General features: G+C 38.2%; 1 protein-coding gene across 1 annotated transcript; it reads right to left on the bottom strand.

Annotated features, from left to right (window-relative positions):
- Window positions 1-231: 231 nt before the first annotated feature.
- LOC124880101 (protein mono-ADP-ribosyltransferase PARP14-like) lies at window positions 232-20695 on the bottom strand. Its single transcript, XM_047385019.1, has 16 exons — window positions 20573-20695; window positions 19703-19778; window positions 19173-19258; window positions 11858-11950; window positions 11456-11692; window positions 11140-11364; window positions 10960-11020; window positions 8762-8908; window positions 8585-8644; window positions 6339-6515; window positions 5998-6136; window positions 5852-5907; window positions 2184-2603; window positions 1941-2092; window positions 1692-1869; window positions 232-1597 (listed from the first exon to the last, which is right to left on the bottom strand). Exons 4-16 carry the CDS (start codon window positions 11948-11950, stop codon window positions 1317-1319), a joined length of 2226 nt encoding a protein of 741 aa, XP_047240975.1. The 5' UTR covers window positions 19173-19258; window positions 19703-19778; window positions 20573-20695; the 3' UTR covers window positions 232-1316.
- Between the last annotated feature and the right edge of the window lie 1985 nt (window positions 20696-22680).

Here is a 22680-nt window from a genome sequence, read left to right as displayed (position 1 = left end):
TTCATGTATTCAATATTGGAAAGTTTCCTGAGGTCAGAAGACAATATAAATACAGTACCTTAACACATGGTAAAAATAATCGAAATGGACATTTCCTTAGCCTGTCCTTTAGTAAAACAGTTATTTTAAATAATTTCTGTGTCTGGTACAATAAAGTTTATTGCCCACAGAAGCTTTACTAAACAAATTATATGGGAAAAAGTAAAGTAATAAAGAACCAATCTCCGGTGATTTCAGAATCAGAATCAGCTTTATTGCCAAGTTCGTACATACAAACAAGGAATTTGACTCCGGTACACTTTACTCTCTGGTTTTTGTGATCACCATAAGCAGCTAGAGTTATTTACTCATGTGCTTTAACATTCATGTCCCAAGACAAGAAGATGCTAAATTTAATGTTACTTTCATGAGCAGCTGTGGAAAATCGCAATTACTCTACATATATACAAATGTATTTGGTGTAAGAACAATAATCACCAAAACTCTAAGGAAAGGGAAGACCTTGTTGTGACTGTGGATTATGATTTCCATAAAAGGATTTTTGGATATTTGTTTCCAGAGATTGAGGTGGACTGGTACTTGTAGATACACATTACCGACACTTTTAAAGGTTTTTGCTAAGCGTAATCTTTTTGTTTTTGGTAAGGACCTGAAGGTCAAAATAATCTATACAACTCACAGTATCAAAATCTACAATCATGGTCAAGGAATTAGATCAAACAAATTCTTAAAATAGATAACCGTACTAACGTGGAATGATATTGGGGAAAAGTATCTAGCACATGAAGAGAAAGAGGTGTAAAAAGTAATTGACTTAGGGAGCAATCCTCTCCATGTCAGTGCAAATTAACATTGACTGACTTTGTTGAATTAAAAGTGTCATTACCAAAACCTTATATTTTGCTGTGTGTTAAATACATTTCAGCAATACCTAACCCATGTCGCATTCCACTTTCTTATACATAATTTATAAATAACTTTTTTTATATTTCATTTTATGTGTCGTTAGCTACTACTAACATTGTTAATTTTCTCATGACAATACTCTGAATTGCAAGCTCTGAATCGTTCTGAATCACAAGCTTAAAATTATGTTCTCAGCACAATACACTGTAGTATTTTTAGGCTAGATAATTGGCTTAAACTGTCGGACAGGACAGAGATGCTGAATTTGGCTTAATGTCATTATAGTCAATTTACATGTAATGCATCTTATTACTGTATAAAGGGAAGCAAACATAACTCAGTTTGCATTAAGAGCTCATCACCTTTGACTTAACATTATTGGGAAAGGACTCTTGTTTCCTCATTTTTACTCAGCTAAAGGTGATGAGGTACTCTGGGTAGGCCTGGTCGTCATGGAAGATAACAAAGATGGCAGGCTGCTGCTGGTTGTCTACCAAGCTGTCAAAGCAGTCAGCAGCTTCTGCACCTCGAGGAGGAGGGGTTTTCATAGCGCGATGGCCAACTGTGTAACGGCCAGTAAGAACACGAGCAACATATAGCCTTTTTAGGCCTGATTTGTCTGCTGGGGAGAACTTGTCGGCTGAGTAACTTGCATTGACCGCAAAGTACACCCCCTTTCCATAGATGGCAGCTGAAAGAAAGTTGTATGTTAAAAAAATCCCCTTAACACAATGATAATCATTTTGAGATTGACTGAGTTCGTCATTATGCAAGTAAAGGTTTACCATGCTTTCCTGCATAACTTCTGTCAAAACGGTCTCTTTCAATGGAGTTGCATGATGCCGCAGATGTGCCATGGTAGAGCAGCTTTTCTCCCAGTTCTGCTTCACCGTTCTTAGAAAGTATACGGTACCGACAGATGCTGAAGGCATGCCACAGATAGACGTTCTGCACTTTCTCAATCTAAGTCCAAAAAAGTTAGTCACATTTTGTTTTTGTTGTGTTAAATTTGTGATGCTTTTGTGTAAACTTACTTTCTGAATGTTGTACTGAGTAGTTTTATGGAATCCCTTGGCTACTTTCTGATACTCAGGCGAGTTAGGCTGTAACTCTACCTTTTTAAAGATCTCTCCCTTCATAGGTTCCCAATGTGGTGGTAACTCCAACGCCAAAGGAGCCGCACAACCTAATCATATAATTTTGAGATATTAAATGCTGAAAAAGATTATTTAGACATTGAATGATGGGAATATAGGGAACTACAATTTTTAATCTACCAGTTTCTGTTGCAATGCTTTTCAGTTTGTATGTTTTGCCTGTCAAACACTCTGTAGCTTCTCCAGCTTTTAGGTTTACTTTGAACATCCTGCCATCCTGTATCAACATATCCACAAAGTCTTCTTTCTTCGGGTGAGCTTCCTTGTCAAGCAGGCAGAGTTCCTGCATTTCTCCATTTTCATTTTCAATTGCCCACTTAGTGGTTAAAGCCGAAATTGCCTTTTCTTTGTCTTTTCCTTCTGAAAGCTCCTGATGCAGGGTCTCCTCCGTGGTCTTGGTGACATTGAGGCCACAGTGAATTTCTTGTAACTCTGTTGCTCCAGAATTTGGCAAGAATAATGTTTGGTCTTGTGGTGTTGGAGACATTGATATTCCAAAATTCATTTCCAGTATTTTCTTCATTGTCCCTTTAGCTATCCCTACAATAGCAAATATAAACCATGATGATCTGCTGATTCTTTTCAAGGTTTCATTAACATTTTTGATTGGTGGATAATAAAACAAACAAAACAAAAACTTAGCCTTAGATTGGGTCTATCATCAGGGAAAAATTTATATGTCCAAAGACAAGCACTTTGTATTCTATGTTAGTCCCTAAATTATTATTTTTTGCATACCAGCAGCCGAATTAAGTTATCATTTCATGTGTCTGCAGACATCTTAATACTAATATTTAGCCTGTAATATGAACTACAAATGCTAATAAATCCTTATCGTCGTAATGAAAGCTTCTTGAATCCAGACGTTAGGAGGCTGGAAAATGAATATATAAGTTACCTGAACACAAAGTAATGTCTTTGTTTTCTATTTGTTAGCTGCATTTAGTTAAGATCTATTAAGTTATGCAGACCCTAAATAAGCCAATATTTATTGTCAGAATGTTGGCAAGAAAGTCATTTTAATCAGCGACTTTAGTCACTAACACGATCTTATTTATACATACTGTATGTAAGGTGAAAAGTGTAAAGTGTTAGGCAAAGATAGATATAGCCATAGATCAGCTAGTCTTACTGAACCAACTAGTCCAAACTTCAGTTCTATATGTAAAACTAAAAAGCATAAGAAAAGAAGCTGTGTGGTCAAGAACCCAATCAGGTCTGTCTGGCAATGAATGTTTTAAACTCACTGTAAGCTGCCAAAGAACAGTGGACATTTTTTAATTAGCGAAACTAATCTGAACTACTTTCTGTCATCTGCATTTTTGCATTATTTTACTGGGTGATTTTAACATTCTGATCATGTAAAAGACACATGTGGAACAGCAAAGCGTTATACCCAACAAATTCACATGATTACCAATGTTTTTTACACTGTCCCCCAATCTGTAATCAGCATTTGTTTAAGACCACAAGACAAGTTTAGGTACTGTTTTTTATGACAGTAGATATAACTGCCCCAATAAAAAATAATTTAACCAAGTTTTAATCTGTGAGGGACAGAATCTCAACAGAGGAAGGCTTTTGTAGATTAGTTCCAGCTCAAAATACTAAACTGGAGGTTCATAGCAATAGGTGGTGCCATCTACTGTTTCTTGTCTTCTGTGCCTGAAGAGTATCTTGTGCATCCAGGTTATTTCAATTGCTGGACTGGTCTGGCAGAAAAAACTTTTGTCCTTAAATCCAACCTTGTTAAAATACCAAAATGATTCTCTATTTCTATGTTTTTAGCCGTGTTGAATGTAATATTGTAGATAGTAAATACATCTCTTCACTGTAGTAATTTTCCTTAGGTCTTGAAACATGCAGTGATCCTACCTCTTTTAAAGCTGCTGCATTTGTTTACACACACACCTCTTCCTCAGTTGAACGTGTCCGTAAACATGAAAGCCTTAATACTTACTACTGCGGCCAGCTGAAGTATTCTCTCAGTTAGAGTCAACAAGAAGCAGTAAATAATCCCCACTAACAGCGCTATCTACTACTAAATCTGCAACATGCCTAACTTCTTTAGCAGGAACATGACAGAAGACAGCCGTTGCTAGCAGCTGCTTTTCAGAACCAGGCAGCCATATTGAGGCTCTTTTCCTAGTCACATTGACCACTCAACATGGTTTCACACTAGAGTCACATTCACTCAGCTGTACTCACAGACCTGAAAAAATTCCTACACTGAAACACAAATCTGTGGATGAATTGGGGTTAAGTACTTTGGCCAAGGACACATCATGAAAAATAAAAAATTTTCCAACTGCAAGACAATTACTCTTACCATAAAGCCACTGTCACCACCACAAGTGTTTGGGTGTACTTTATCAGTTCTTTAAACCTGGTTGAGAATACTGCACCTGCTAAGCCTCAACTTCTGGGGCCCGGCCAGGTTCAGCAGCCATCTATCCAAAGGGATATTGATGTTGGGAGCATAGCCATAGTTATAATAATCTGGAAATATTTGTGTTGACAAATTATTTGGGGTGTCAGAGCCAGGTTCTGTAGAGAGAGACTGGAATTTCTCTTACTTCGGAGTTACTAAAGGAAATTGGTATTGGTTAGTGTGGGAATACTCACAAGCCCCTAAGTGTAAGCCATTGTGTTATAGTTTTCCCTGGTAAATGAGATGATTACTTTGGTGAGCTTCAACTTGCAGCAAGGAAGGTTCTGTCAAATAGCCAAATAGTTAATATTGCCTGCTTCATTCCACATTCCACACATTTGAATTTGTTTCAGCAACGGACTCCACCTTGGCCGTTTTTGTTTCATCCTTTATTAAGACTTGGCTCTGCCTGTTTTTGGGTATTTTACACCCCAAAACTTGACACCCTGTTGGCAATGAGGAAGTAGCCTGGAAGGGTGTGATTTGTAGCAAAGCCTCTCTAATGTGAGTTTGGACTAGATTTTTACACTTGATATGGATGGTCCATGATTCATGTCAAAGCACAAGGCGATCCATATGTGTAGGTGACTCGCGGCCAAGTTAGCCAAAGGTCAATGATTAATTTTGTAGACGGTGGTCCTTTGTTTCAGTCGCTCAGATGAAGAGGGCCAAAGAGTATTCGTCAGAACTAAGAATGGATGGTGGAGACCCCACCTCCTGGGTTGTTGGACTAACCCTATATACACATCCCCACTCCAGTAATTTCAGACAAAGTCAGCAAATTGCAACACAAAATGGTTCAGGTCCTTTATTCAGGACCCGTCAGCAGAAGGGTAAGAACTCCCCTCATCTGGAAATAAACTTGGAGTAGAGCTACTGCCCCTCCTTATCAAAAGGAGTCTTTTGAGGTGGCATCTGATTAGGATGGCCCACTGGGAGGAGACCCTGGAACATTTGCAGAACTGTATGTCCCTTCTAGCCTATCAACACATTGAGATCCCTAGAATTAACTCGAGTGTTGCTCATTTGATGGATGTCTGTGTGTTTCTCTTGAGGTTATCTTTGTGACTCAATTTCAGATAAGTGGGAGACAATTCATTGATTTGAAGTTTGTTTTGGTCAAAGTAACACCACTGTTTTGGTGTAATTTAATTCATGTCTTTGAATGTTGTTTTTTTTTTCTTTTTTCTGTTAAGCACTTTGAAGTACCCTAATCTATATAAATGATGATATACAAATTAAATGACCTAATTTAGTTATTAAAACATATGTTGACATTTTGTTATTACTAATTTGTATATGGGTTGAAAAAAATATTTATGTCAAAATAGTTCACTAAAGAAAATGCACAGAAAACCTTTTAGGCTGAGGCAGCTTTGACCATCCTGTTGACAGCGACTCTCCAGCTCTGATCTGTCAGAACATTACAACATTACAATATTGAAACAAGGCATTTGACTCAAAAAATAATATTGTATGACTGCTGCAGAGTGACCATCTAACCTGAAAGCCTGAAAGACCCGTTGTTTCAGGATGACAATGCGAATCAGTGATAGAGAATTTGGATTAATTTCCCTGATACCTGAGGCCATCCCATCCAGCATTGCTTTACAAGCTTCACCGGAGTTCAAACCAGCCTGCCCTGGAAGGGTGAACAGACAGATGTAAGTTCACATGCTATTATTAGCTATGTTTTTATTTACATGCATGTTAAACTCTGGTTCTAAACTTATGTACTTTAACCCTGTTTTTTTTTTTTTACCCTTGTTCTCACCTTACAGATTAACTACTGCAAGCAAGTAATGATTCAATAAAATATAACTAAGTAAACCATTTTTACAAACCTGTATTAATGGCTGGGAAGGCCACTGACTCAAATCTTTTGCTCTCACAGAACTGCAGGATTTTTTTGCAAGTGTTGCGGATCCGCTCAGCTTTGCGTTTGAAGCTGGCATGGATAATTTCTTTGCACCCAAGCTGCCCAGCTGCTGTTGTGCAAATAAAGTCAGCTGGAATGCCCACTAAAAAAACATATAAAAAAAGCAAACATGATAAAATATATACAGTCAAGTCCATACATATTTGAATGCTAACACACGTTATTTATTTATTTTTTGTCTGTTTGCAGTTATAGTTATAAAATGGGCATGGGCATAATGTTCATAATCTAAACTTTTATTTCAGGGTGTTTATATTCAAATGTAACTGAAAATAATTGGGCAATTGACTCAAAGGCTATTTCATGGCTAGATGTGGGTAATTCCTTCATCATTTTATTATCAGTTAAGCAGAAAAAAAGTCTGGAGTAAATTTAAAATGTCATGCTCGTATTTGGAAGAGTTTGCTGTCAACTGACAACATGGGGTCAAAGGAGCTCTCCATGAAGCTGAGACAAGCCATCTTTAAGAGGGAAAAGAGAAAAAACTAATTCAAGAAATTGCAACAATATTAGGAGTGGCAAAATCAGCAGCTTGGTACATCCTGAGAAAGAAAGTACTGGTGAACTCAGCGATGCAAAAAGACCTGGATGTTCATAGAAGACAACTGTCATATTGTGATGGGGTTTCGAAGGACCAATGTGTGAACAGGAGCACGGGATCCGCATGGTGAATGGAACAGTCTTTTCATAATCAAACCAGTAGACGTACAAATGGGAGGACATGGAATGCAGGAAAATATACGGGCATGGAGCTGGTAATAAATAGGGACGTCCAGGTAAAGGGCATGCAGTAAGTAGTAGGAGGCACCAGTGGTGAACAATGAAAACCAGAAGGTATAAAGTTAGGGTGGAGAATGCACCATTAAACAAGGGGAGCTAATCAGGAGAAATCTGGAGTAGCTGGTGAGGAGGGGGGATACAGGACAACCGAAGGAGGAAGGCTAATTAACGCAGATGAGCAGGGAGTCCAAGGGAATAACAGAACATCTAAGCACAATAGTGAACCTAAACTGCAATGAACAAAACCTAATACAACAGCAACTGAATAACGTAACAGGGAGGAAATCTGACAAAACATACATGTAAACTATTACAATAAAAAAAAAAAAAGAGAACATCAACAGGGACCCAAAACTCCTGAAACAAGCAGATCATGACAACAGTGGTAGATGATGGCAGAATCATTTCCATGGTGAAGAGAAACCCATTCACTACAGCCAACCAAGTGAACAACTCTCCAGGAGGTAGACTTATCAAAGTCTAACTTTACCATAAAGAAAAGACTGCATGAAAGAAAAAAACAGAGGTTACACTGCAAGGTGAAAGCCAATCATAAGCCTCAAGAATAGAAGGGCTAGATTGGACTTTGCTAGAAAACATCTAAGAGTTAGCACAGTTCTGGAAGATTCCTTGGACAGAATAAACTAAGATCAACCTTTCCCAGAATAGATGGCAAGGAAAAAGTATGGAGAATTCATGGAACAGCTCATTATCCAAAGCATACCACTGCTGTAATACAAAGCAGATCAGTGCTTTGTATTACAAAGCAGATCAGTGTGATGGCTTGGGCGTGCATTGCTTCCAATGGCACTAGGACACTGGTGTTTATTGATGATGTGACACAGAATCGAAGCAGCCGAATGAATTCTGAGGTATTCAGACACGAACTGTCTAATAAAATCCAGTTAACTGCAGTAAAATTCATTGGAGGGTGTTTCGTAATACAGATGGACAGTCACCCAAAAAATACAACCAAAGCAACCCAGAGGTTTATCAAAGCAAAAAAGTGCAATATTCTCGAAAGGCCAAGTCAGTCACCTGATCTTAAACAAATTGAGCATGCATTTCACTTATTAAATACAAAAGTTCAGACACAAAGGCCTGGCAGATAATTAAAAAGGAGGAAACCCAACATCTGGTTAGGTCCATCAGTTAAAAATTTCATTGCCAGGAAAAGGGTTTTTAACCAAGAACTGGAAAAAAGCTTCTGATTTTCTGTTATTCCATTTGTCTAATTACTTTTGAGACCCTGAAAATAGGGGATTGTTTTAAAAATGCTTTTGTTTCTCACATTTTTGTTTTCTTTGAAAAAGATACATGAGCTATAAACATCTGAAAAAATTATTATTTTTTATATTTTGTAAGATTTACCTTGTGTTAACTCAGCATGGACAGCTGGGCCTGCTGCTGTCAAAATGGCTTTAGAGACACCTTGGGAGGTTATAACATACATATAACAGTAAGATTAAAAGCCCTATTTAAATGCCATTTAAAGAAATCACTTTGTCTTTTTCCATGCATGTTGAAAATCAAACATTTGAATTTTACCAGCACATAGGTTTTTAAAGTTGGTTGTGTTGACAATTACGTCCGTTCCTGCATTTATGATGTCACCGCAGACGATCTGAAGTTTGACTCCTCCCATCATGGTGGTGATCTCATCATTAGTTACAGAAACACATTGGTAAAAGAAACCTGTAGAGATGGCAGCAAAAACAAATATGATTGTTGTTACTAATGTTTTCTTAATTAAATTATTAAATCTTATTTTTTTCGGTGTGTGTTTCTGACCACTTTGTTATGTGTATTGTATGAATATAGCAACTCTAAATTCCAATAGTATATTTTAACTTGAACTTCTGGGGTGGAAAAAAAATAGATATAATATGTTCAGTATAGTAAACATAACTGTACAAAAAAACAGCCTTTAGGCTGGTATTAAATATAAGTCTCATTATGCCCACATTTCTGTATTGAAATGTTTTCTATTGGTTTGATGCAATATGTTATGTTTTTTGTAACCTGTCTTGCTTCCATGGCGGTCTTTGTAGTTTCTACTGGCTTTGAGCATTCTGGTCATCTATACATACAAAAATATGTCACTACCTATCAACTACAAGTAGCTGGTAAGACCAACATGCTTGTTTAACTTTTGTGGTTGGGAACTAGTGGTTCCACATTGGAGAACCACTAAAAAACCCAGAAAGTTAAAAGTAACTGGTAATTGAAAAACTTTAACAGGCCATCCTGTTTAGTATGACTCTTGCCAGGTCAGCATACTACACTTCTGCCCCTTTTCCAATGGCTCGATTTGGCCATTTTTTTGGCAAGCATTTCCATTACTGTTTTTTCCGTACCGATATCTACTTTTTTGATCCCTGCTCCTGAGCAGGTACGACCGGGGCAGTTGAGTAGGGACTACATGTGACGTAAACAGACTGCTGTTCACTGATTGGCCATGGGAGGAGGAGAAATGAGAAGGTTTTTGTTGTGACAGTGCAGGGAAAAGTTAATAAAACTCAAGAGCATCTACAATAATATTAAGGACCACAGTGGCCAGAGCAAGTCATACATGTAATTTTAGCATTTATGGGTCATAAACCATGCTTGAAGACTGACAGAAAAGAAAAAGGACAAATCACCTTTCTGAATCACATGCAGGCAGAGTGCTGTATTTAATAACATCCTAAACCAGCTGATCACACATAAAATCAGCTGTTCAGAGGCACAAACATTTGTTTGCTTGTCTCCTGTGTGTTGTGAATATCATTTTCAGCCCATGAGAGAGCTATAAAAGGTTAGTAACTCTGTCTAGAGCAGAGTGGGCAAGAAATTAGTTTAACTGTATTCTCCATTCTCAATTTTTGCAAGAATGAATTAAAGTGCCACTTTGATTGATTTTCACTGATCTCCTTTGTTAACTGAATTTATTTTTGCAGCATTTATTTACACCAACCTACAATGAAGAATAGCAATATGAGAATAATTTGAAGGGTTATGATTTATGGAAGAAACGTCTTAAGGGTTAAGAAGCCACAGACAAAACCTTCACTAAGACACATGTACAATAAATAGCCTAACTTCCCTTAAGAGCCCATCATAAGGCATTATGGAGTTTTTTACAGTAAACATGCAGTTAAAATATAAAACATGAAACTTACTGGCAACAGGCAAGCCAATGTCTAATAGAGTAAAAAAAAAATCACATCACTGCCACTCAGCCAGAACACATATCCAATATAGAGAGGAGATAGTTAACATGAAAGAAAAATAATTTGTAATGTCCTCGCCAGAATCCATTAATACAACCACAAATCAATAACGTGTATGATATGAAAAACCAAACTAATGGTCATCACTAAATGATGACCAACCCACGTAGGTGACTAGCCCTTATACAAGTCAGCTGATGAGTGGCTGTGTCTACGCTGCTATGGGAATCTGGGGTGTAACAGAGGTGGGCTGAAATCAGCCCCCCCTCACCACGCCGGTCCTTTCATGAAACATGTTGAGACAGAGAGGACGCACCTTAATGCCGCGTTATAGAGGTTTATAAAAGGAGTTCATGCATTATCATTAGGTTCATTATCTAACCTACTTTGTGTTTCCAAATGACTCTTCCATCACAATTAAACATAATGACATAAACATAACTGACAACTGTGTTGAAAATCAAGATAAGTTTGATACCATTCATAGTGTCTTGAAAAAAAAAAAAGACATACAAAAAATAAAACAACCTTGACCTGGATTAACATTGCTTATAAATCCTCTTTGATGCAATACCCCCTGGGCAGACCGAAAGGCCTGTAAAGGAAAATTAAAATGTTAAGGAAAAGTAAAACATTTGAGTTGTCATTACACTTATGACAACTCAAATGTGTTGTAAACTTATTTTAAAACCAAAGTAATAATGTTTCTCTAACCTGGTTTGATTCTTTGTCCTTTGGATGAACAATGATTCGAACCAGGAAGGGTGATCTGCTGGCCCGGTTTTGTCCATATACACCAACCTCCTCCAGAAGAATCGTTGAAGTAATGTTGTGTGGAAAACGCATGAGAGCACCAGTCCCGAGAACTGGAAGAGCAAGTGAACTGTAAGCTCTGATATCACAGATAGCCAGAATCTTTTTGATTCCTTGTCTCAGCGTCTGGAAAGTTCAAAGGATGTTTGTTGTAGTTCAAAAAATAAACATTAAAGCGTAAAATAGTTGAGGAACAAATTATAAATACATATTTCACCTGGGCTGCGGATCCATGTTGGTCACAATCCCAGCAGAGTAGGTTGAGGAAGAAGACAGCTTTACATTTAAGACCAGGTAACCCTTTAACCACAACACTTTCACTTGGCAGAGTTGCCCCTCCTGCTTCCTTGTGAAATTTTGCCTCCAGCTGTCCTCCAGTCATGTTGCTTAAAGTCTTTCCAATGCGGGTAGAGAGAGGATCATGGCCAACCATAGGAGATACAAGGGCATCCACCTAGAGAAGACAGAATTTCGCTTTAACTAGCTAAGCACCAGAATGAACATTATCAGCATGTTTAAACTACAGTTTAATACAATGCACATTAACATCTGAAACATCCTGATTAAAGTATCCAAATGTTTATTAATGCATTTTTGATATGGATGCAAAGTTTCTTACCTGCTGGTTCTCAATGGTTCCGTGAACAATCTCCACTTGGACACCAGCTTTAATAGAGGCTCCACTTGCTGCTCCTTGGTTAAGAACATCCATCTGAAAAGCCAAATACTTGGTACTTATTGCCAGGGGAAGCCTGTCACATCCTTACTGTATGGCCCTCACCACCTCACCTATGTTTTATATTATGATTTTACTTAGACTTCAGCCACTCTAACCACCAAACTCCTTAATGGCCGTTGGAATAGTTTCAGGGATAGCTGTGTGTCAGAGGAAAGAGTAATCTGCAATCAAAAAGTTGTAGGTTCGACTCCAAGTTTCCCGACCACATCTATGTGGTCAGCATCTTGACCTGAGGGCACATTGTAGTTACCTACTGATCTGTGTATCATGAGTTCAGCTGGGCGAATGTGACGTAATGGTGTTAAGGCGCTTTGAGTGGTCAGTATTACTAGAAAAGTGAATCATCACCTTCATTCCTGCCCCCTGAGTCCTCCACACTGTGGAACTACTTCCACAATCATTACCCATTGCATGCAACATCATCTTGAAGAAAAGCTCAGAACAGCCAGGGAACACCTGCAGCAGCACACAGTGCATGGCAGGCTCCAAATTAGCTTGCACTGGCTGAACCTACAGGGTGCCTCAGACACCAGATAACAGAAGTCCAAGGGTAAAGCAGGATGGATGGTTAGAGAAACCTCTGGCCCAATAACACTGTCGCTGTTTTCTGCTGGTTTTAAATGAGGAGGTTGTTCAAATAAAACAGATAGCCATATACAGGTCCTTCTCAAAATATTAGCATATTGTGATAAAGTTCATTATTTTCCATAATGTCATGATGAAAATTTAACATTCATATATTTTAGATTCATTGCACACTAACTGAAATATTTCAGGTCTTTTATTGTCTTAATACGGATGATTTTGGCATACAGCTCATGAAAACCCAAAATTCCTATCTCACAAAATTAGCATATCATTAAAAGGGTCTCTAAACGAGCTATGAACCTAATCATCTGAATTAACGAGTTAACTCTAAACACCTGCAAAAGATTCCTGAGGCCTTTAAAACTCCCAGCCTGGTTCATCACTCAAACCCCCAATCATGGGTAAGACTGCCGACCTGACTGCTGTCCAGAAGGCCACTATTGACACCCTCAAGCAAGAGGGTAAGACACAGAAAGAAATTTCTGAACGAATAGGCTGTTCCCAGAGTGCTGTATCAAGGCACCTCAGTGGGAAGTCTGTGGGAAGGAAAAAGTGTGGCAGAAAACGCTGCACAACGAGAAGAGGTGACCGGACCCTGAGGAAGATTGTGGAGAAGGGCCGATTCCAGACCTTGGGGGACCTGCGGAAGCAGTGGACTGAGTCTGGAGTAGAAACATCCAGAGCCACCGTGCACAGGCGTGTGTAGGAAATGGGCTACAGGTGCCGCATTCCCCAGGTCAAGCCACTTTTGAACCAGAAACAGCGGCAGAAGCGCCCAACCTGGGCTACAGAGAAGCAGCACTGGACTGTTGCTCAGTAGTCCAAAGTAGTTTTTTCGGATGAAAGCAAATTCTGCATGTCATTCGGAAATCAAGGTGCCAGAGTCTGGAGGAAGACTGGGGAGAAGGAAATGCCAAAATGCCAGAAGTCCAGTGTCAAGTACCCACAGTTAGTGATGGTTTGGGGTGCCGTGTCAGCTGCTAGTGTTGGTCCACTGTGTTTTATCAAGGGCAGGGTCAATGCAGCTAGCTATCAGGAGATTTTGGAGCACTTCATGCTTCCATCTGCTGAAAAGCTTTATGGAGATGAAGATTTCATTTTTCAGCACGACCTGGCACCTGCTCACAGTGCCAAAACCACTGGTAAATGGTTTACTGACCATGGTATCACTGTGCTCAATTGGCCTGCCAACTCTCCTGACCTGAACCCCATAGAGAATCTGTGGGATATTGTGAAGAGAACGTTGAGAGACTCAAGACCCAACACTCTGGATGAGCTAAAGGCCGCTATCGAAGCATCCTGGGCCTCCATAAGACCTCAGCAGTGCCACAGCCTGATTGCCTCCATGCCACGCCACATTGAAGCAGTCATTTCTGCCAAAGGATTCCCGACCAAGTATTGAGTGCATAACTGTACATGATTATTTGAAGGTTGACGTTTTTTGTATTAAAAACACTTTTCTTTTATTGGTCGGATGAAATATGCTAATTTTGTGAGATAGGAATTTTGGGTTTTCATGAGCTGTATGCCAAAATCATCCGTATTAAGACAATAAAAGACCTGAAATATTTCAGTTAGTGTGCAATGAATCTAAAATATATGAATGTTAAATTTTCATCATGACATTATGGAAAATAATGAACTTTATCACAATAAGCTAAAATTTTGAGAAGGACCTGTACACTGAATAACCATATGAAATGAATGGTTCTTTCAACAAACCAAATTTATTTTCAGATACTGGCAATTTTTTCCTTTATGAAGTATTTCACATGTCAATCATCTGTCCATCCATTGACCACACCCACAGAGTCAATGGTGTTGTGTCCAATGATGCACTCTAATCCACCACTGGGCAAACCAGAGTTACACAGGAAAAACAACCATGAACAAACACATACAGGAGGGCAATTTAGAGAGACCAATTAATCTAACATGTGTTTGGACTGGTAGGAAGCCAGAGAAAGCAAATGCATGTACAGGGAAAACATGCAAACTCCATGCAGAAAAATTCAAGGCCGAGGTTTCTGGTTGCAAGGCACCAGTGCTACCAACTGTGCCACCATGCAGACACAGATAAATAATAATTTATGATATATAAAAAAATAGAACTATACAAATACATGGTACCAAACTGATATGACTGTAAATTGAGAGAGCAATGTGAAGTTTATCTCACTTTTAATTCACACAGCTAAACTAACCTCTGTTGTCCACTTTAACTCTGTTTATACATAATTCAAGTAGTAGCACATCTTTTTAGAGGGCTGTGTGGAAATAATTTGCCTGTTATTTGACAGGGGCTGCACGGTGGCACAGTTGGGAGCACTGTTGTCTTGCAGCAAGAAGGTCCTGGGTTTGACCCCTGGCCAGGGTTCTTTCTGCATGGAGTTTGTATGATCTCCCCATGCATGCCTCGGTTCTCTCCAGGTACTCTGGCTTCTTCCCACAGTCCAAAAACATGTCTGTTAGGTTAACCGGTTTCTATAAATTGGCCTTAGATATGCGAATGAGTGTGTGCATGGTTGTTCATGTGGTGCCCTGCAATGGACTGGTGACCTGTCCAGGGTGTACCCCGCCTCCCGCCCATAGACTGCTGGAGATAGGCACCAGCTTCCCTACTATGGAAGAAGTGGTAGAAAATGACAGATTGATTTTTATTTGACAGGTATTGCTAATAGTGTTTTGTTAAGTTGTACAATGTTTAAAGCTGAGGTTTGTTTTTTAAGATATTTTTCAAGGTGTACATGTTCTGGTAGTCCTACTTAGATTCAGTGTCAGGGAGCTTTCCCTTCAAAAAAACTACTCACTTTGTGTTGGTAGAAGTATTTATTTCAAAAATATTGTGGCTGTTTTTACCTAAACAACATTAAGCCCCATTTCTCCAGAAAGATGTGGCTCTTTTCCAAAATATTTCCTTAAATATTTTACCATTTCCTTTAATAATATTTCTTTAAATATTATTTTAATAAATAAAGGCAGCTAATGAGAGCCCATTGAGAATTAGTCATCCAGAAGGTTGGTTTTATTCAGCAGATCATTCTTAAAACATTATTTTATTGAAATAATATTTATCTGATCTTGCACTGTGATTGGTTGTCTAAACGTTTGCTGATTACTGCCTAAGTTAGTTCCAAGACTAACTTAACTTCACTTCCAGATTCTTCAAGATAATCCTTGGTTCTCAAACATAAATAACATTGTATGGTAATGTTGCATCACTCTTTTGGTCATGATTTCCAATCATCTTTAATCAACTTGTTTATATTGTACATAGCCTATTGGTCTTCCCTACTCTTTAATTCTGCTTGGTAGTTTAGTTGGATTGTTTTAGCATAGTAAAGAGTTTGTTAACTGAAATATGTTTGACTTTGAGTTGACTTATTTTTGTTAATAAATTCTTGTATTTTAAGAAATTGTGTGAATTCATTCCATGTGTGTGCAGAGTTTTTGCTGTTCAATAATGTCAGAGCTCCTCTCACACCTTTCTATTTTGTCCTAATACCATCGCCTTACTGGGCTGGTATTCACAGGACAACCCTTAACAGACAGAAATATTATTTAATAAAATATTAAAATATTAAATAATATTCTCAGATTCATAATCCTAACATTTTTGACTGCTCATGATGCCTAATATTGTTTCCCAAAGCTTTGGTCCTCAGAATACACCATCATAGATGTTAGACAAAACAGTGGCATCAAATATGGTGCTGAATATCAAGGGAGTTTTTGAGTGAAATAATTCAACTGAATTAACTGTGGGTTACTTCAGGCTGCCCCTGATTTCAGGTGGCGCAGTTGGTAGCACTGTTGCCTTGCATCAAGAAGGCCCTGGGTTCGACTACTGGCCGGGGGAGTTTGCATTTTCTGCATTGAGTTTGCATGTTTTCCGTGCATGCTTGGGTTCTCTCCAGGTACACCGGTTTCCTCCCACAGTCCAAAAACATGACTGTTAGGTTAATTGGTCTCTCTAAATTGCCCATAGGTGTGAATGAGTGTGTGCGTGGTTGTTTGTCCTGTGTGTGTCTGTGTTGCCCTGCGATGGACGACCTGGGCAGGGTGTTCCCTGCCTCTCGCCCGTAGACTGCTGGAGATAGGCACCAGCTTTCCCACGACCCACTATGGAAGAAGTGGTAGAAAATGACTGACTGATGACTAATTCAACTGAATTAGATGTGTTGGGTCAGAAAAAGGATATAGTCATGGGAACAAAGTTGTAGTGGCTATAAATCAGGGCCAGCTTGAGATACTGGAATTTATTCAACTGCAAATGGTCCCCTGCTGGTCCGGGGGACCCCGAAGAGAGAAAGAATTCCCATAGGTGGACAAATGAATCAGTTGTAAATGCAAAGGGAAACCTGTATAGTTTGGAAGCTATAGTAACAGTATTGATTTAAAACCATTACTGTTATTTTAGCTGCTGCATATGAGCTTTGAAAATGTATCATATACATCAAATCTGGTTTAACACAGTGTGTCTTTTTTCTGTGGTAGTCAATGAATCACAGATATCATACATTATATCATTCTAAACTATGCAGGTATTTTGAGTACTGCCACCTCACATTCATGTCCTCTCTTAACCATATGTGGACACACCATCTTGATCACTTTTAATTATTAATGTCTTAATAACGGTGGACTGACTGAGATTCAAGTTCAACAGTTGAATTGTATAATATGAACTTCGGTTGTGTTTGTCATTCTGCTAAATCCAACATGTGCACCAGTTTGCATGTCACATTTTGATACAAATTTACCCAAGTAATTTTACTTTCAGGGGTAAACAGTCCTCCTCTGGACATGGTCTTTCAACTTTCCCCATCATTGTTAAAGGGGAAGGGTTGTGTGCAGTGAGGCATGGCACCAGCAGCTGCAGTAATGGCAGAGGCTGCAATAAGAAATTTATCATTTTTATACCATTAATTTGACTCAAAAAGTAGATTTTATATGTTTTTGTGTGAGAAAGTAGACCTCAAACCTTTATCTGTGCAGTCAGTCCATCCAGAATGACCCTATAAGAAATGTTTTTTCGGAAGTTTCGGAGCAGCGGAGCTCCGCTTACAGGCTGGTCTGGCTGCTAATCTAAGCTAAACTAATTGGATGCTGGACTGGGAGTTCCCCACTAACCGTTGTCTGATCTCGGCCCGGCACTCTGGAATTTACTACTACCTGTTATCTGTTTGTGGCAGCTGAAAGTGTATATAAAGCATTTAGTAGGGATGTGGTGAATAACTGCAAGTACCAGAAAATAAAACTGAATATTTATTGCCACAAATTTGTGACATTTTAAGGTATTGTAGGCATTAACTATAAACTGTTTTGTCACAATTCTGTAAGACAGATGTTTTAATGCAGTACAGATGATCAGAGCACTTTCAATTTTCAATGTACAAAAAAAAATACATATTTCCCTAAGACTGTCTTTTCATCTATATTTGTATTTTTTCATAGTTTATGCTGATACCTATGCAGGACAAGAAACAACAGTTCCACATTTGGATGCAGTTTTCCAAAGGTTATGTGCATCCTCATCACCCTCATGTTCTGTCATCCTCTGCTCTACTCTCTTGCATCTTCTACTTTATATAAATATTTGCTTATGATTATACAGTCAAGGTCAAGGTATCAATTCCCTGTACTCCTGAACTGATTATCAGTTTTTTATTCTAATAAATAAATATTTTCTCTAGTTATGTGATATGAGTTTACCTGATGATAATAAAATAAAACTGAGCGTGTTGATCAGTGTTTAGTAGTTATTGTAAATGAATCATGCAGTTATAAAGTAGCAAATCTGGACAAATGCAGGTTGGTAAAAATAAAAAATAATAATAATAATAAATAACATTTTTCCTGCTAATGGATCCAGCACAACTTAAAGAATAGTTGAAGTAATTATCTGTAGAACTCTAAAACTGATAATCATATATTATTATTTATCAGTTGAAATAAAAAAGTTATTAATTAGCTAATAGTCTTTTAAACGAAGTGAGGAAATATTGCCATCAGGTGGAATAAAGGTGTATTGCATTTTTCTGCACAACTTCCCCATACGTCATTAGGATGTGGCCTTTCTGAGCGGCCTTTCTGAGCAATGGAAACAGAAAGTACGTGTAAAACAAATCCTGGGGCTTTAAATCCAGGGGCTGTCGATGGAAAAAGGGGCTATTGGTCCATTTTGCCATGCTAATTTTTTACTCATCTGAAATACAAACATTTCCCCTGCTCATGAATTTACAAAAAACTATTAGATTTTTCATTAATGTTTGGTCCAAAAGCCTAGAGCCTAAAATAAATAAACCCTTGCAATTTAGTGTGCCTTAGCACTGCCTTAGCACAGCCTTGGTTGCCTGGGCCTAACTAGCTAGACATTTGTCATTGTTTTATCTTTATGCTGCAAACTATAATCTGTCATCTTTATCTCATTTACATAAAACGGATATGAGGACAGTTTATATTATGTACATGCATTCCTATTTATTTCTGTTTATTGCTGGCCTCTAAGAACTTGAACTGTATTGTATAAAACATACTACATATTTTTACTTGCTTGAGTAATAAACAAAAACATTTTTTTTTTGTACAGATTTTCCAAACTCACTTCTGATGAGCTTGTTGAACACCACAATATCACTGCCAACTTCAGCACATGCTCAGATCTCTGCAGGGCTCTTTGTTGAGCTGAGGCTGAAAAGAAAGCAAAAATGATTTCTTCATCACATGTACATTACATGTTTAAATGCAGAATGTAGTTCATTTAAATGCAGAAAATAAGCTCTCTTTAAATTTTCGAGTGTTTTAAAGTTAGAATATGTTATAGTTATTTTCGGTTTTACTTAACATGTAAGACGAATACATCTCGTATTTAAACATGAATATGCGGCTTTTCTTTGTTATTGGACCCTGACGGGTTCGGGTATGTCGTTATAACTACTTCCTCAGCCTGTGAGTTAAGTTACACGCGAAAGTGAAACTAAGCACAGCAACAGTGTTTCTAAACTTTGACAGAAACAATTAAAATAATAAACAGACAACACAAAGGCTAACCAAATAATAAACAATTAAAGCCAGTAAGTAAACTCCACGACAGGAGCATCTCGTTAAACTTTAGGGAATGGATTCATGTCTTACCTTCTCTCTCCTTAAAAGCAATACAGTAAACGTTTCTCCGACCTACGTGTCTGGGCCGGACTCTCCTCCGTTTGCCCTAAACGAATATGGAAAAATATGTTAATCCTCTTTCTTTGACTTTGGTTCAGAAAAGCTTATCCTTACATAAATCTAGAAATGTATTGAGTTGTCAAAGCGGGGATCCCAGCAGGCATTATTTAGGTAAATTTGCTCATTTGCGCCGCCTGTTGGTCAGATGGAACTTGGGAAACCTGTGACAGGCCTGTGTGCGAATTACAGAGCTATTGCACTAAGCGCAGCAATAATAATAATAATCATAATTTAAAAGGAAAAGCGATTAATTAACAATGACTCGTCACATTTCTTTATAGGCATAGCAGTGGTGAGCCCTCAGTACAAATAAATGAATAAACAAATAATTTCAAAATTAAAGCCCTTAAAAATAAGAACATTTTGACATGACTGCGTTTATAGCAAGAAAACGGATTGTATCCAGTGACCAATCTCACTTCAGTCTGACAGAAGGACACCTCCAGATGTCACTCATTAAATGTCACCAACATCTGATGTGAAATTTCAAAATTAAAGGCCTTAAAAATAAGTGATTTTACGTTTATTTTTCCTAAATTACTGTTTATTGCATGAAAACAGTTTGATCTCAATGATTACTCTCACTTCAGAATGACAGGAGAACATAAATCATATTTCACTAATCCACTCAAATTTTTGTTTTCATACATGTAAATTTGTTTTCTCAAATGTAAAAGCGAATCATGTCATGTTAAATTGTTTGCTATTTCAAGACCTACAACATCATATTTGGACCTTTAAACATTTCCTGTGATACTTCTTAAAAATATTCAGCTGTACATTTTTCAAAGCTGCGAAGCAGTGGAGATGACGATCAGCTCCTTCAAGACCGACGCCATGGTTCTCGACTGGAAAAGGGTTGCTCGACCTCTCCAGGTTGCCTGCCGCAGTAATGAGGATGACCGAAAGAACGGGATCCCGGATACAAGCTGTTGAAATTAGCTTCCTCCGTTAAAATAACATTACGATTTTTAGACAATTTGCACCTGGAATAGATTGGTCTATGCTAATAGCCAAATCTTATACACACAATTTAAGACTGCATATCTTCCTCTTCTCCTTCAGGCCTTCTAACCGCTAAGCTACTGATGAATAAAGGCCACTAATCCCACAAAAAAGAAGCCCAAAAACTCCATGCCTGCCACTGTTCCCGGAGCAGGTCACACCCTGCAGGAGTGCTGAATGCCAGAACTGTAGTTTTGGAGCAGGACCAGATCTTATGTGGTCCAAATACTAACAAAGCTAATATGGCCCTTTATGGAGCTGTCAATTCAAATAAAGATAAAAAAAAAACAAAAAAAAAACTTGGTCTTGAACATTCAGCTATTAGTGCAGAATAATATAGTCCAAGTTTAAAGAGACTAAGTACTGTAGTTATTGATCTGAATCAGTTCTAATGTGGTTCATGTTGGGAAAAATTGTATATAGTTTTTTATTATCTTATATTTTGTTCCCTTTGTGTTATTGTATCACCAGAGCTACTCTGTGTAATTGTGGTGAATCATTTTGGAAAGCTCCACACCTCAACAGAACAAAAGCCGGATCCTGAAAAGTTTGCTTTTCTGCAAATCTGTAATAACAAGGGACATGGTGAAAAAATTATTAAGTGCAAGCTGCTTTTCATATTAATGATGTGCTTTTGCTGTCACCTACCAACTCAAAGATCAGGCTTTACTGAAAGCACACAGCTGAGTCACACCAATAGGGGGCAGTGGTATACCAAGCTGCTCTGATAACCTGAACCTTTAAGACCTTAAATGAAGGACGTGACCAATTCAATGTGTTTATGATCAGTCTTTTCTATAAATCACTGTGATGGTATAAACAGGAAAGAGATGTTCAGACACTTGGAGATAGTTGCTACCTGGTGCTCATTTTGGGACATTCTTGTAATTTACTGAATTAGGGTAAGACTGGGCAAACCATGAGCTGATATTGGTTTAACTGCCTGTCAATGATATTTAACTTAATATGGAAAGGTTCTAACATAGTGGTTGTGGTCCTGAAATCTGATGGCTCTCTAGTAACTTATGGTAAGATTTACTCTCAAGAGGCAAAAAGAGGAAGCACTTAGATGGAAAATGTGATGAGCTGGTACTTTTCCATCAAGACAGTCAGAAATTTTAATCAAAATGTCTGAATTGTTGAAACCTCACAAAAAAATATAAAAAAAATTCAGCATGGATTCAGAACTTTCTCATACTTTGCCCCTCGAACGCTCTTCAACTCCCCCTTCCTTGGCTTGTGCCAAAAGAAGACCAAAGCGCATTTACCACATAGGGTTGAGGGTCTTCCTGTCATGGGGGTTGCGAGCAGACAGAGAGGGGCTGACTTCTTCTGTTTTTTTTTTAATGTGGTTTCAGCTTCTCCACATTGGGAGAAGCTCTCCGCTTCTGAGAGCCAGTATGAGAAGCCACATCATTTTCAAACTCAGTAACCTGTGAGGACCTGTCATCAAAAAGTCGTCTGTTTGAGAGATGATTCTCAAATATCATCATTTCATCAGTTTCCTGCTGACCGAGTGAACACGGACCAAAAATATGTTCGACAGGCTCATTCTACACTGAAAAACTAGGATTTAGTTCAGAAATGGGTAAAGTGCAGTTTCTGTCTAAAACCATTAAACAGCCCTGATCTATGTTAATCACATTATCGGTATGCTTCTCTCCTCGGGTATAACACATAAGGCTGTAAGAGGGCCTCATTGTGTAGACATGTTTAAACACCAAAATAAAATCGGTTTCATTTTTGAAAAGCTTGTCATTTGTAGAAAGGCTGGTGATAAATGAAAAATGCAATTCATTCACACCATGTTTTAAAGTTCTTCTAACTGAACACAGTTGTGAATATGCACATTGGTACTTCTGAGAGTAAAACGCATTCTGTGT

This window comes from Girardinichthys multiradiatus, chromosome 14 (assembly GCF_021462225.1).
Source record: "Girardinichthys multiradiatus isolate DD_20200921_A chromosome 14, DD_fGirMul_XY1, whole genome shotgun sequence".
NCBI classification, from domain to species: Eukaryota; Metazoa; Chordata; class Actinopteri; order Cyprinodontiformes; family Goodeidae; genus Girardinichthys; species Girardinichthys multiradiatus.
The sequence above is the reverse complement of the archived record's forward strand: the minus strand, read 5'-3'. Positions and strand labels throughout refer to the sequence as shown.